The 16,340-nt window shown below is 39.4% G+C and overlaps 1 protein-coding gene across 1 annotated transcript in view; it reads left to right on the top strand.

The window, feature by feature from the left end:
- The window catches only part of CDH2 (cadherin 2), a 114,237-nt gene extending 109,718 nt beyond the window's left edge, over positions 1-4,519 (top strand). The window contains exon 16 of the mRNA XM_030969817.1: positions 3,099-4,519. Coding sequence (XP_030825677.1) covers positions 3,099-3,305 — 207 coding nt within the window. The 3' untranslated portion in view covers positions 3,306-4,519. The remainder of the gene's footprint in view (positions 1-3,098) is intronic.
- The last annotated feature ends 11,821 nt before the right edge of the window (positions 4,520-16,340 follow it).

Below are 16,340 nucleotides of genomic sequence, written 5' to 3'. Positions count from 1 at the left end.
TCCAAGGTTTCTCTGGCCTCTTTATTGCTGTGGCTCTTCTGTGACTGCTTGTTGTGCACTGGTGGTGTAGCACATGTAAAGAAATGTGACAATTCACTGTCCCAGCAGGTTCCCCTGCTCCTGAGGATGTGCCCCAGAAATTCTGTTGTTGAATGAGCTTCTCACTCTGATGAAAACTTCACGTTTTCAGATCAGGAAACTGTAAACCAAGTAACTGTAACAGCTCTGTTTCTCTAAGGTTCTTGAACACATCTAGTAAAAACTGAGATCTCTTTTCAGAAGTGACTGACAATGAATGCCTTGGCAACAAAATCAGCAGAAGCCACTCCAGGCAGCCATTTGTTGTCTTTTTGGTTGTGCAGGTGCAGCAGGTTATATATCCACACTGCCTCCACCCACTGAAAGGGACAGCATATTAAAAGAAATAAGGTGGCAGTGCTGAAACCAAAGGGAGCTTCTAAGCTGATGGCACTGCCAGGGCTGTCTGGCATGCCGTAGAACCCAACAACAAAGAGCAGCACTATACACTGGGTATGCTCGAAATACCAGCTTAGCAGAGGGAAAGAGAAAACATTGTAGTGCTTCTCTGTCATTTTAGTATGTAACTTGTGACACAAATATAGCAGAAATCTTGTCATTTGAAGAGTTAGACGCTAAGTTCAGTCATTACACTGTGAACCAGAAGATAGGTGAAAATGTCAGTGTAACTTGTGCTGTGCAGTTGAATCAATACTTCCAAAACATGACCCGTAGCTATGTTCTCTGAATGAAATGGATTCCACCGCCAGCACAACCTTTGAGAAAGTGAATTTGTTAGTGAGATCCTATCTTGTAAGTCAGTAACTCAAAACCAGTTTCCTTTTCTGAAATGCTATCATGATAGCAGCAGCAAATTGAAAAAAATATTACAACTTCCCCTTTGGAAAAACAGATGGAAAGAGGCTGCCTTCTGCCTTGTCATGGATGACTGATAGGTATCAGAATTTTTGCTGTGCTGTAGGAAAATGTTTTGTTCACTGATTTTTTAAAATAAATTGGTATCCCATGGTTGGCTGGCTATTAGTAGGCAGAACTGCAGGGAAATAACATTTTGTCTCCAAACCAACTTTCTAAATGACTTTCACACATGGATAGCTGGCATTCGTACCTCAGCACTCCTTAACCTCTGCTGGCATTTATTCTCCTTCCCTGTCACCTGCGTTCCAAACACGTGGGTGTCTGTCACCCCAAGCAGGCTTAAGGAAAGATCTGAATACCATGAGGCCAGTTACTGCCTAAGAAGTAAAGTTGTCTTTGTGCTTCAGCAGCAGAAAATAAGAGAAAGCCTTAGAACTTGCCCCTTGGAAGCTGGATAAGGGATGTCTTCCAACCCTCGCTGTTGCGTTTTCAAAATCTCACATCTTCTTTGCTTCTTATGGCCATCAGGTTTGAAAATGCCAGAGAGAGATAACAAGCATCACCAATTATTCTTATCTCATAATTCAAAATTGCACTTTTAATGCAGGCTATTAATGACCTGCTTGATGTTGTTATACCACATGAAATGATCATTTCAAGGTCAAAATTTCTTCTTGATTAGAGGTCACTGGGTTGATAAATATGCTGGGCTTTCCCACCACTGATTTGGAGATTATTTTATGTACATTTTGCACAATTCTGAATTACTTAAATAGATAATAAAGAACCAGGATTCACTTCTACCTTATCAATGCCAAATGCTTTAATTAATGGGTTTAATATGTATGTACTCCATAATACATATTTGTAGAAGAAAAATCAGCTTCTGGTTCCATTTTGTCATATTTGGACAAAACACAGTTGAGAGTACTTTTCTAAAACCAGAATATTTAGATAACTTGAAGGAGGCACACTCATTCCTTCAAATAACTAGGAGTATAATAATGCCATTTTTAAAATAAATAAACATTAAAAATTAAAAGTAAAACCTGCACAGATATCACTGCTAAAAATTAATAGTGAGCAGTTTAAAATCCTAGCACAGCCTTACGGAATTCTGGAAGATGCATTATCCCCTGTCAGTGGCTGCCAGAGTAGATCCTATTCAAAATGGAAGGTCTTAAAGGAGAGTTGCTAATCCCATGGAGGAAACTATGAGGTTAAAAAAAATACAAATCATAAGAGGGCTTTTTGGCTTCAGGCTTTTATATTCAGATTGTAAATCTTCCCCAGATAAGCACAGAGAAATTGTCTCATATTCTAAAGTTAGTTACTCATATAAGCACTTAGGTTTGGACTTACGTAACAAAATAGAGAATGTAGAGGCTTTTCTCTGGAAGAAGTGTGGTTCTTTCTTGGCTTTTCCTCTTCAATTCCCCAGCATTTCCTCCAATTCATTTTGTGTTGCTTTTAATTTTGTCTATTCAACTCCATAGACTGGAAATGTAAAAATGCTGATGGCCCACTGTTCGTGTGTTGGTAACTTCAGTACTTTGGAAAGAGGAAACAAAAACAGTCATCATCTTGTATTCAGCTTTGATGTCACTGTGTATTTTCTGAAGAGCAGGTGGATTTCATGGGTGGATGTGGCAAAACATAAAAGGCTTAAGACAACATACCATATATTTTTCTCACAGCAGCCTAGAGGTACATGAGTTTACAGGACTAACTAAATATGGATTTTGGCACGTGCAGATGGACTGCAGGCCAGAAAAGTCAGTGGATATGCTGTTGACCAAGTGAGATGGCTGTTGAATTGAATCTCTGCAAACATGTTTATTTCTCCTTCCTCATCTGTCTAACCATTCCCACATTGCCCCTGGCACAGGTTGTGAGCTGTGTATCTTTGAAACTGTTTATTTACTAGCTTCAGTCCCAGTGCCATGACTCTCTTGAGGTTTTGACTCAGGGCTGTGATTGCGGCTACGTTTAAAATGTCCAGTGCTGCAATGCTGGAAACCTGGCCATTCTAAAAGGAGTAAAATGCAAATCCTGTTTTTCACTGAATGGCAGGAGAGGAAGAACTTTGTTTTCTCAAGTGGTGCTTGATAGATAACTGCACTGCAGATATTCTGGAAATGCTTTTGTCTCGCTCTCAGATACAGAACTTCATCTTCTTTTTTCCCCTCTCCTTCTTGCAGGGACTTAAAGCAGCTGACAATGACCCTACAGCCCCACCGTATGACTCCCTCTTAGTCTTTGACTACGAAGGAAGCGGCTCCACTGCTGGATCCTTGAGCTCTCTTAACTCCTCAAGTAGCGGTGGTGAGCAAGACTATGACTACCTAAATGACTGGGGCCCACGTTTCAAGAAACTTGCTGACATGTACGGTGGAGGTGATGACTGAACTTCAAAGTGAACTTTGGTTTTGGACAAGTACAAACATTTCAACTGATATTCCCCAAAAGCATACAGAAGCTAGGCTTTAACTTTGTAGTCTACTAGCACAAGTGCTTGCTGAAGGCTTTGGCTTAGGCTGCAAACCAATTTGGGCTCCGTGGAATATCAGTGATCCAATGCTGTTTGGAAAAAAAATATTGAGCTCAGTTACACTTGAATTTTACAGTACAGAAGCACTGGGATTTTATGTGCCTTTTTGTACCTTTTTCAGATCGGAATTAGTTTTATGTTTAAGGCTTTAATGGTACTGATTTGTGAAATGATGCATTAAAGAGACAAAATATGTTGGGGTGGGGAGGAGTAAGGTTAAACACAATATACTTCACAATGCTTTTGTTACATCGCATTGCTTTTATTAAAATAAGGAGATTAAAAATAAACAAAAAAATCCTCATGGAACAATTTTATTTTCTGGGAGAGAGGACCATGAGGTGGAACAATGTACATTACTTCTAGTTTTAGATGTTAGGGGACTTTTTTCACTAAAATTCTAAAAATTATGCAGCTGGTTGCAAATAAAGGGAGTTTTCATATCACCAGTTTGTAGCAGAATTGATTTTTTTTTCCTTATGCTAGAATGTTAGACACATTTTGGTCTTAATCCATGTACACGTTTTGGTTTTTTGTTTTTTTTTTTTAATTTCTAGTATTTTTTTCCCACTTCACTGTAAAAAATGGTATGTGTACATAATGTTTTATTGGCATAGCCTGTGGAGAAGTGCAGAAACTTCAGAACACGTGTATGTATTATTTGGACTATGGATTCAGGTTTTTGCATGTTTATATCTTTCGTTTATGGATAAAGTATTTACAAAACAGGTTGCAAACAAGTGACATTGATTCAATTGTTGAACTGTAGTTAGAGTACTCAATATTTTTTTTATTTTTATTTTTATTATTTTTTTGGTTTGGGGAGGGAGAAAAGTTCTTAGCACAAAAAAGTTTTACATAATTTGTACCAAAAAAAAGGGGGGGGGGGGGGGAGTTGGCCTGATACTGGTGGCACGAGAAAATACCCAGTATGTTTTCGGGGTGGGAGGTGGGGGAAGGAGCTTTCAAACTGGAGAGACTTCTGAGAACAGCTTTGCCTCTGTATTGTGTACCAGAATATGAATGATACACCTCTGACCCCAACGTTCTGAATAAAATGCTAATTTTGGATCTGGTGCTTGGTTTGGCATTTTTTCTTCCACCTGAGCAGCCCTGACAGCAGTAAATAAAAAGTACCCCAAATGTGTTTGAGTTCTTTAAGAAGTTCTGTGTGCTTATTTGGCATTTCCTACTGCCAGACTGAAAACAAGCTGCACGTAGAAGAAAGCCCAGCACAAATTTGGAAGGCAAGTTCCCAGGTAAAAGCAAAGTGATCTGTGCTGGGATTTCTGGGAATTCATAATTTTCAGTTCCCCAGTGATGGCTAGCTCTTTGGTTTTAATGTGCATTATCTAAATAAGAACTTGCATAATTTCTAAACTGACAGTTTAATGGATGTGTGATCATGCTGCAGGTTGCATAAATAAATTGCAGATTGTGGCAGTCCTCTGCTGCCTGGACTTTCTTGTGCTGAAGTGAAGACAAGCCCCTGGTAACCTGAGTGCACATCAAATCATGTCCTTCAAGGAGGTGCTTACGTTCATGGAGCTCTATCAAAAAGCCCCATTAGGAGATTTGTCACTAGTAAATGTGTTTCTGACCTGTTACCTTGATTTACTTGCAAACAAAGCAAGCATAGTAGGTACAGTTCTGTCTTTGTTCTCTTGCAGCAATCTGCTCAGGTTCAATGCCTGCATTTACAGACATTAAGGACCTAATTGTGAACGGTGTGAGCCTCAACGAAATGCTGTCAGTGGACAGGGAGGGGAACCAGGCTCTGGCAGCAAGTTAATCTGGGGGGAAAGCTTGTCACTGATGCCACTTCAGTGCTTCCTCAGCACTCACACCATATTTTACATAATATGATTTTGGGAGGTAAATCCCAAAATGTGATATGGGGGGCGTTAACGCTGCATGAGGAATGTCTCCTTTTTTTGCTCCTGATGAAAGGTAGCAGTCCTCTCAGGCTGGGATATACTATTTCCGCTTCTGCACACCTGGCTATTATTTATATCATGCATTTGCAACCATAACTTAATGCTGTAGTATAGCCTTGATTTTTGAGTAATGTGTCAAAGTTACCAACAAGCACTGTTAAGCTATTTCCAAATTCAATTTGTAATATACAGAACAAAGGATGTAGATCAGGACATGGAAATAAAGTCTGACCATGCATAGTTAAGTAAGGACAACTTTCATAAAGGGCAGAATTTAAACTGTCAGTGCATGTTAAATAAGCAGAAGACAGCTTTTAGCACACAAAATTATGCAAAAATGTATTTCAAGCATAATCTATTATTGTTACTTTGAACCAACAAACTGAAAATGCTAAATGAACTTTATTCATTGACATTGAATGTTAAAAGACACACTGGGGGAGAGATCTGTGAAAGATTCCCAGTTTGGGCTATAGCACAATTTTTTGTTAGAAGTGGACAGAGGTCATCTTTTGTAAGCACTTGGCTGTTCTGCGCAGCTCTAGGAGCTTTATCTTGATCAGACAGCCAGCCAGCTCTACAGCTCCTTTGAAATTGTAGCAACAGTTCTCAGAGCTAGTGATAGTTCAACATTGGGTCTGCTGAACAGAACAAAGAGATTTTATGCATCTCGACTGCTTATAGAAGAAGAAAAAAGATGTTTGAACTGATCATCTTTCATCAAGTTTCAGGTTCATCCGTATTCTAGAAATGTGCAGCCAGGTTTTTGTACACAGGATACCTGCTTCAATGCCAATCAGAGGGCTGCACTGAGAGGAAGATTGCTGAACGTTGCTTGGGCCCTACAATATTTTTGAAAAATGGAAATTTTGGCAGCCTAATTTGTAAAAAGCATTTGGTAGTGGCATATATTACCTCTACTTTATAGACACTGTATCCAAGGGAAGTTACTGGCAAGAAATGAGGCTTGAGCAACTTTGACCTTTCAGCCTTTCTGCAATTTGTATTTTCTTTCGATTCTAGTCTTTCATAGCCTATATCCTTCTCGGCTTTAGGGATGATAAAGGTGGGGAAGAGTGGTTTCAGGAAATAAACATTTGAAATGGATACCAATGGCCTTATGGCAGATGGGTCTGCCCTACTGCATTTTCTCTGGGATTGCCAAATACTGATGAATATAGGCTAATAATCATCCTGTAACAGTCTAAAATGTACTCACCATGCTCCCTCCAGGTAGTTGAACTCTGAAGTGGTTCTTTTGGTACTAAAGTAACAAAGTGAAGGCTGCTGCTTGGGAATTCTCTCTCCTGGTATGCAGTACTTTTTTGGACTAGACAAATGTTACCCAGAATATTTACATCTACTTTGTCATGGTCCCATTCACCTTAACGCCCGAGGGAAAATATCTTCTGACATCTTCAAAATATCTTCTGAAAATATCTTTTGGGTACACACAATCCCCAAAAAGGTCTCTAAAACCTTTCTGTAGTTACTAGAGATGTCTCATGTAAGCCACTGCCAATTCTTCCTTTATACAACTACTCCCACCTTCCTAAGGAACCTTTCTGCTAGCAGTGGTTGCATGATTTTGGCAGATTTACCTTTCTGGTGCAGAAGTGTGAAAGCAAAGTTCCAGTTTTTACCTTAGTCAATATTTATTAGTCAAATAAAAATCAGAAAAGTCAGACGAATGCTTAAATACCTAATCCACAGTGGTATATTTTATACACAATTTTAAGCCAGGGATGATCCACATTTGTATGGTGTCCTTATTTTTTATTTGTTTTGCATTTGCTTAAATAAACTTTAATGTTTAGTCTCTCTCTAGACAAGGATCTTTCCTAGGAATTTCTTTAAAGCATAGGATAATTTCTCTTTACTTAATATATGTCACAGGAATAACAAAAATATTTCCCTTTAGCAACAAAGCCCAGCTGGGAAATAGAAGTGAGGTAGAAAGGCTAAAGAAAAAGGGCTGAGTGTTCCCCACAGGGACCCAGGGTGCTTTCCATCACACAGGGAAAGAGCATCCCATTTGTGAGGGACCCTTTGATGAATCAATGCAAGACCCTTCAGCCAACCTATGCCTCTGTACTGGCCAAACATCTTTTTGGGTGCAACAGAGGACTTGGAGATGTCCCTTTTCTGGAATTCTTGGTGTCAGTGCTGCTTCCTGTCCTGGTGGGTTACATTCCAGCACTGTGCTTTCCCAGTTTTCCTCCTCAGTTTACCCAGGTAGCTGAACAGTGCCAAAACTCACTCCAGGTTTTATGTAACCTTCAGTTTACAAGCCACAAAGAATCAAGGTCTTAAGTCTTGTTTTGCTTTGCTTGTTTTGCTGCAGGCTGGAGGACGTGTTCTCCACACAGCAATAGCTGGGAAGGCTTTGTCTTCCTTTTCAAAGTTCAGTGTCCTGAACTGTATTTTACCCCTGAAACCTCTGTGTGCTTCTAGGACATCTGAAAATGCAGCAATTGCCAGTGATACAGTAGGCAGTTATAATCAGATTTCACATTTATGTGCTCTCTTGACATTTGTGCCACAGAGGAACATATGCTGTGGTGACAACGTGACACTGCAACCCCACCCAGAGAGCTTTTTGGAAAGATCAGCCGGGGTGAGGTGGTGGACGTGTGCTCAGTGAGCTGCTCTCCTGTTGCTCTGGCTGCAGAGAATGCATTCCTGTGTGTGTAACTGTCGCCTCTCAGAAGATTTACGCATAATTGCAGATCTCTTGCCACTCTTCTCTGAGCACAAAAAAGCTGCCCATGGAATGCACCCACACAACATCATCTCCTGCATGCCTTGCCACCTTTATAATCATTTACTGCCTCAACAAGATGGTCATTATTTTCTATTTGCTTCCATCTTTATTCTTCTCCCCCAGCTATGTTTCAGAAAATACTTAAGAGCATTTGTCTTTCATTAAAAAAGGGAATGAACTCTGGTTTATTATTCTTGTTGCTTGTTGCATTTCCCATCTAATATATAGTTTTTAAACCCTTTTGCCTTCCATAAGCAAATTCTACTTTCTTAGTTCTCTTGGCAGGGTTGAGAAAATGCTTCCACTTTTGTTTCCATTTCTACTTACCCATTTTCAGTTTTTGTAAGAATCTCTTTTGCTCTTGTTTTTAGACCTTAAATCAATATTCTGTGAAAAAACAGTGACCAACCTCTTCTTCTTTAAATTGGCTATTTTCCCCTCCTAATAGAGAACATGCTTGTAGAGTTCCTACTTTCCTGTGTTGTACCCAGGGAAAAAGTTAGATTTTTCATTGTTCACAATGGATTTTATTTATGACTATTTCTTAAAATATATTCATTTTGAGAGGCTTTTTTTTCAAGCACTAATGCATTTTTAAACCTCGTGGTGGTACACATTTATGCAACTTCATGAAACCACCTTCAGGTGGTTCTCTCCCTCCCAAAGAGCCTAAATACTGATTCTGAAAAAAACATATTTTGCTATGGGTATGAATAAGGAATAGCAGGATTGTGCAAATTACTTTTATACTCTTGCTTCTGAAGGTAAAATGTGTTGGTAGGGTATAGGTACACACAGACTGACAGCTCCATGCGCCCACCCGTTCTGGGTTCCAAATTACAGAAGTTTGATTGTTACATTACATTTGTTATCTGCAGTACTGCAGAGTGAGCTTATAAAAACCCAGCTGTCTCTGTGCGCCATAAATCAAAAGTAATGGCCAGATAATCAAAATTATGTTCCAATTCTAGAACATTCATTACTGGTGGCATTGTGTGAAGCAGTTATAAAAACAAGCAGTGTGCTAGGATGATTAGAGGGAATTACACTAAAAATGTAGAATCATTGCTGGTATGTTTTGACTTGAAGTTAACAAAGAGCAGTTTGCTCAGTAAGGGTATTTCGAGATAAACTGAGAAATAAACAAAAATTTGTCTTTTAGACTGACTTAGTCAGGAGGCAATATTCAGAACCCTATCTTTCTGCTAACTGATTTTTCCTCATTTGGGCAAAATGAAACTAAACAAGAAAAACAACCAAAAATAGTCAACCCAACCCTTAAAAACTCTTCATGGAATGGGAGAGGCAACTTCAAAGACCTGCTCTGCTGTCATGTTTCATAACAAAGAATTGCAGGCTATTGCCAAGTTTTTTGATCTTCCCATTTTTTGTGGCAAAAGTTCACACTGACTAGAAACCAAATTATCTGACTGCAGAATGTCTAAATCCAAACTCTAACTTAGAGTTAGTTACTTTGGTGTTTCCCATTGTTCCTTCTTGATATGACTAATTAAATACCTAAGAAAATACTGTAACACCTGAACTACTATTTGGGATGTAAAAAAGCCCCAGCCTATGCTCAGGAGCTATGCTGTGTTGTTTTATATGCTGAGTGAATGCCATTATTTTGAAACTAATGAGTTTTTCCATTAAAGTCTTGTGGAAATCTCTAGATTTTATTGTGAAGGAAACAGTTCATAAATCGTTCGCATTTATTCACAAAAGGAATTGTTTTCTGGACATTCCCACTCAGCCTTCAGCTATTTGAAGGCAAGACTTAAATGGCAATAAGATTTTCATATGGGTTGATGACCACAAGGGAACCTTTTGAGCCCTAGCCTTCAGGCTTGACCTTCAGAGGCTGGAAAGCAATCCTTTTTGCTGAATAGCAGTGCATCAGGTCAAGTTCTCATGAAAAATGTTTTTCCTTTGAAATTGAGTAGTGTCAACATATATAGTGGAGCAGTGTGTTACAGAAGGTAAGTGAGAGTGGCAGAACACAGCCCTTCCAAAATGGATTCAGACCCAAAGCTCCTGAGTCAGCCAAGATGCTCCCATTGGGGATCCCCCCAGGCATTCAGCACAGGGAAATGTTTACATCTGTATTATTTCTGCAGCCATATTTGATACCATTTGAAGATAAACAACCTTGAATCACCAGTAATGTATGCATGAATATATTTCTTCCAGAAAATAGAGACTGACATAACAATTCCAAGTTGTTATCAATTATCTGTTGACTTCATTTTGAAAAATGTCGTTTAATGACTTCATATTTTGTAATAACTCACTGTATTCACTAAGGTGCTGTGTTTGCTGAACTCTGGACTGTGTTGTGATGACAGGTGACCCTGTTGAAATGAGCTTTTACAGAAATCTATTTCAGATCTGAGTATTTGGAAGAGAATTTTGATGGCAATTTTGTTGGCTGGTGATCTCAAAGACCACTAGACACTCAGACTTTTAGTAGCTGCCACAGGAATATCAGATCAGCTGCCATTCTAGAGGAGAGGGAGAAGATGATATTGTGAAATTAGATTTTAACACTGCTCCACGCATAAGTACAGTAGGAAAAAACATAAAGTAAAATGCTGGGTCATGAGCTAGATGCTGTGTAAGTATTTATTTTAGGTCTGTGGGCCACCTGCACAGTGATGGTGATTTTGCAAGGACAGCATTCATATTAAGTCTCAAATAAAATACCAGGCTTCTCTGAAGATCATCACAAGGTTAATTGTCCTTTCAATTCACATGAACATGTTTTGCTTCTGCATATTTATGCATCTTATTGCAGGGGAGATTTTCTCCACTACATGAAAATCCTTAGTGAGTCTTAAGTGTAAATTTTTGTTAATTGAATATAACAATATTAATTTTGTTTACTGAATATTGTGGGATCCCTGACAAAAAGAAAATGTTTGTGAATGTCCACTTAACAGAGATTATAATGAAAGTAGGTAGAAAGGGCAGATTACCATAGCAACCCATCAACAACAATATCTAAATTTGCCCATTGCAGACAACTGAAGAGGTTTTTCATAGTAGCAGCATCTTATTGTGAATTTTTTTTTTATTCTAAAAAGAGTCAAAAGGGGTATAATTTTAGAACCAGAGAAGTAGGGAGAGAATGAGCACTTATTCTGTGATCTTGAAGATTTGGGACTTGTGACCCCCCTCAGTGAAAATAAAATTGCTAATGTCAACCCATCTTTGGCAGACAGCACCTCACATTGATTTTATACATAATTCAGCACAATTGACAGCCTTTTCAGGACAAGCGGGAGACTGATATGTTATGGAGGCTAAATTGCTTCTCCATTCTGTAAAAGGGGATCTCTAGAGGCCATGATTTGTGTTTAATGGTGTACAGAGTTGGAACTGTGAAGAAGTTGGACTGTATTACGGCTGATGTAAAGATTCTCACAGTAATGCAGTGGCACGGTAAAAAACTGCCTCCGCTGAATTTCTTAGTCTTGTAAGATATAAAAAGAAACCCTTTTCTCCCCTCTGTCCTACCCCAAACTGTAGCAAAAAGAAGTGAGAGTGCATTACCCATGTTTAGTTCTGCACATGCAGTACCAGATATATTATCTGTGCAATCAGCTGGTGACCCAGCCATGGTGGGACTAGGCAGCAGAGCAGTCATGGGAAACAGTGCAGCATCCTTGCTGATGCTCTTCTGCTTTTGCCGCTTGTTGAATTGCTCAGAGAAATGAGCAGCTGTGGGGTAAACCTAGGCATAAAACTGAAATTTATTCATTTTCTCTAACTGTCTGTATCTGAGTTTCCACCAGGGATCCTGGATGTTCTTCCTGAGATTTTTCCAGGGTAAGAGCAAGTGCACAAGAACTTCTTCATGAAGTGCTGCTAATCCCCACCCTCCTTCACACCACAGGAACATTATTATTAGCCCCAACCACCCTCCAAAGGGCTCCTTGCACAGTGGCAGGGGCAGGCATATGTGAAATAATAAGACTAAGACTGTGGGGTTTTTTTCACTTCATCGTCTCAGAAAAATCTTTTGGCTCCATGGAGCACCTCCTTTGCCAAACAGCTGGTGCACAGCTCTCACCTTGGTGGCCACACAGACTGTCCAGTCTCTGGCATCCGTGCACCTTATACAGGGCCAAAACCAGAACAGAAGAAACTTCTATTCCTGAGCTGGATTTCCCCAGAATCCCCACTGTTAATTTGATGTACAGGCAAAACTCGCAGTTTAGGAACAATAGTAGCAGAGACACATTGTCCTATCTTATTTTCTTTTTTTTTTGTTGTGTTTATATGAGTCACTGACGCACACATTCTGTGTTCATTGATGGTATGCAAAATTCAGTGCATGCAAGAAACTATTCTTGCAGTATAATCAGATGACAATATGGCAGCTCCTCTCCGGCAAACTTTACAGGCTGCTTGTTGCAAACTGCAAGTTAAACTTTAATTGGGTGTCCTGAGATTTGCTACTAGGAAGGTAATAACCTCAACGCAATAACACGAAGCTGCATCTTTTCACTGCTGTCAGTGTTGTAAATAAAGGCTAATTTTCCAACAGACTTGCTCTTTCTTCAGCAATCAGGTTTACCAAAAGAGGTAGAACCTTACTCCATAATTTCTGCAGACTGTAATATGCAAAGACATGAGCAACCCAAGTGGCCTTGTGTGTGAATGAGTATATGGGGGTGGGGACTGACAAAGGAGAACTACATTTTGAAATAACAACATGAATTTTATTGAAAAAGCATTGAGTTGTTTGCCCTTTTATTTAGCCTTTATGATAGCAAATAGAAATAATTTGGCTTGCCAGCCAGACTTAGAAATGTGGAGGTAGAAAAAAAGGCAGCCCAAAACCTCAGTGTAATTTTGAGTCAAATGAGGTTTGGATCAAGCTCAATGCAATTTATTTTTATATACTGTCCTCCATGCAGAGTATTACAAAGCAGTTTACAGGGAGAGTTAATCATCAGAAGCTAAAGGGAAAAGTATGGTTTTAGAAGCCAAAAATAATTTGGTAGCAGGGAGGAATCATGGGGGCTTTTATTGAAGTTCTGAGAGAAATGAGAAAAGTTCCAGGTAGAGCACTTTTTTTCTGGTTTTTGGAAGGCAAAGTCCTGTATTCAGTTGTGTCAGAAAATGGCACATTCTTTTTAATGACACTACTTTTGCGTGGCTCATCTTGTCAGAGAAGCATGTCAGTGTCACCCAACCTGAGACCTGTTCCAGTTCTGCTCTGAAGAGCTGCCACATAGACTACTTGCCATAAATAGGAAAGAGTATTACTGAGATAGAGCTTCATATACTGCAAGGATTACTCTTTTTTTTTTTAATAAAACCTGGTATCCTCAAAATATCATCAACTTTATCCATTTTGAGGTTGAATTTTAAAAATATAAAAACAGAATACTGCTATTGTATTATGGTCTTATAATACACATACCCTGACATGTACTTAATATTTACTAATTAATGAATAAATTAATACTACTTAATATTTTGTATATTGGGAAAGATTCTCTGATCTCCTGCTTCAGTTTTGCATAACTGCTAAAGCCATTCAGGCTAAGCTAATTTACACTAGCCAAGAATTTTATTTATTTCACTTGCTTTGTGTTTACAGAAATCAGATATCTGCATCATTCAATTAGTGTCTCTCAATGTGAGGTTTTAGTGATGCAGGATGTAGAAGGAGTAACATGGTAACCACGTCTAGCCCCAAAATGATGTGTACCCTTGGAGTCACCATTCCCTAGCTGACTTTCCCTCCAGACTCTCCTGGGCTCTCCAATACACAAAGTGTTTTCCAGACCTTCAAAACTCCTCAGGCAAAGCAGAATTTTCACCTGCTTGGTTATCTGAGAGTGTCCTTCCTTGAAAGATCAAAACAATTTGTACTGCTCTCTATGTTATGCTCGCTGGTTGGTCTTTGTCTTACACTGATAGCTCAGCCTGGAACATACCTCAGACAAGAGGAAAACAGGTGTGAATACTTTCAGCTTGGTTTGGTTAGCTTAAAATTTTAACCAAGCCAAACATTTGTTGCTTATCAAATTCTCCAAATTCTTCCAACATTTGTATTTATGAAGTGGCCTGTCAAAGGATTTGATGTATGAGCGTCAGCTTGAGGGAGAGACAGGGTCCTACCAGAGCCTGGAGGCTGTTCAGCCACTTCTCAGGAAGGGAAAGGAGGTGTGAAATAGTCGGGAATCAATTACAGCCCCACCGTAAACAGAGAAAAGGAAAGGGAAGAGGTGTAAAGCTGCAGGGCACACAGTGATGGGCGTGCTGCGAGGCAGGGTGCTGCCTCTTAGATAGCCCTCGCCAGGAGAGGGAGCAGCCCTCCATGCTGCACCCTGCTCAGCTGCTTTACTCCCATGCGTGAGTTGGAATGTGCTTCATTCTCGCTGACCAGAAGCATGGGGTAGGGTACTGCAATGGAAAACTGTTAGTCTAGGTCACAGAATAGGTAAGATGCAAAATGCTTTTTCTTTCATGTGCTTTTGTCACTCATTCATAAAGGGGGTCATTTCAGGAAGCACTGATTATAGCAGATGCTATGCCTCAAGCCTCCTTCAAAAACACTTTTAAAGAATATTGCAAGTCCATTCATCATTTTTCTAAATGACAGCATCCAACGATACAGTTTTTACACGAATGTAACTTCACAGACCTTGACATTCATGTTTATCACCACAAGGCAAAAGTTGCACCCACAACCATCCACGTAGGAGAGAATGATGATGGCATTAGATTGTGTGTGATATTGTTACACTTGTGGGTTATTATAACAGCAGCCTCTGGATGTTAAATCTCTTCCTAGTTCAAACTTTTTTTTTCTGCCAAAAGCAATTTTTGCCTCACCACTCAAAGCCTGAAGGTGCTAAGATTCTTTTTCATTCACACATTTTCACTTAAAAATAAGGGTGCCTATTACAAAAATTTGCAGCAGTTGGGAAACAAATAAGGGAATGCTTGCAATGAATTTTCTAGCTCAGAAACTTCAGAAAACTACTACTGCCTCATATTTACTCTGTGATCATGCAGATCATGTGGGGTCAAAAATGTACAAAATGCATCTATTTACTTTTATATATATGTGTTCTTCTGATATTTCAGCCCTCACATCCCTGTCCCCTGTGTTTCCTTTGCTTTTCAAACTCATGATCTTCCAGATTTATCTGTATCTAGTACAAACAGATCTTTAGAAAACTGGGGCACCCATGCTGGAGCTGCTCTTGAAGAACTGTACATCATAGGAGAGACCCCATGATGGAGCAAGGGAAGAGAGCAGAGGAAGGAGCAGCAGAGACGAAATGTTATGGACTCACCACGAGCCCCCATCCCCCATTCCTCCCTCCCTACTTCAATAAAAGAGTCAGGAGTGAGGGAGTGAAATTGAACCTGGCAAGAAGGAGGGATGGGGGAAAGTGTTTTAGTTTTGTCTGTTTTTCTCACTATCCTACTCTAATTGGCAATAAATTAAATTCATTTTCCCCAGGTTGAATCTGTTTTGCCCCTGACTGTAATTGGTGAGTGATCTCCCTGTCTGTATCGTGACCCTGTCTTATTTTCTCACCCATGTGTAGAGGAGGGATAGCAAAAGTGCAGCTGAGTAGGCACCTGGTGGCCAGCCAAGGTCAGCCCACCACAAAAACATATCACCAATAATAACTGAGTGGCAGTATCACAGCATCATTAGATTTTTCAAACATATATAGAAAGAAACACACACACACATAATTATCCCTTAGTTGTCTCAGCTCTGCAGCATTAATAGAATAGTGAAATATCCCAGGAATTTTGCAGCTTTAAGGATTTGAGAGAGGACAGGCCAAGAAAAAGCAACCCTGAAGGGAAGCTGATGAAATTTAACCAGGAGATTGAATAGGTTTAAAAAAACAGCAAGTGGTTTAGAACTGCAATGAGGAAAACAACCCTTTGGTTCAAAAGAAACTGCTTGTCCATTTGCAGGATAATCAATATCTTATCCTAAAACATCTGTGCGCAAATATAAAAAAGAAAGAATACTGTATTCTGGAAAAGATTTGCTGACCAAGCCCAAGTTCCATCAAAAATGGAAGCATAAATAACTTCATATTGATAATGATTCTTAGGGAGAAAGAGCTGAATAAACAGCACTGAATAAAATGTAAAATTGCATTTTATCTTTCTGTTTTCTTGTAAAACTCTGTGCTAGCAG

The sequence above is a fragment of the Camarhynchus parvulus genome, chromosome 2, assembly GCF_901933205.1.
Source record: "Camarhynchus parvulus chromosome 2, STF_HiC, whole genome shotgun sequence".
Lineage (NCBI taxonomy): Eukaryota > Metazoa > Chordata > Aves > Passeriformes > Thraupidae > Camarhynchus > Camarhynchus parvulus.
The sequence above is the reverse complement of the archived record's forward strand: the minus strand, read 5'-3'. Positions and strand labels throughout refer to the sequence as shown.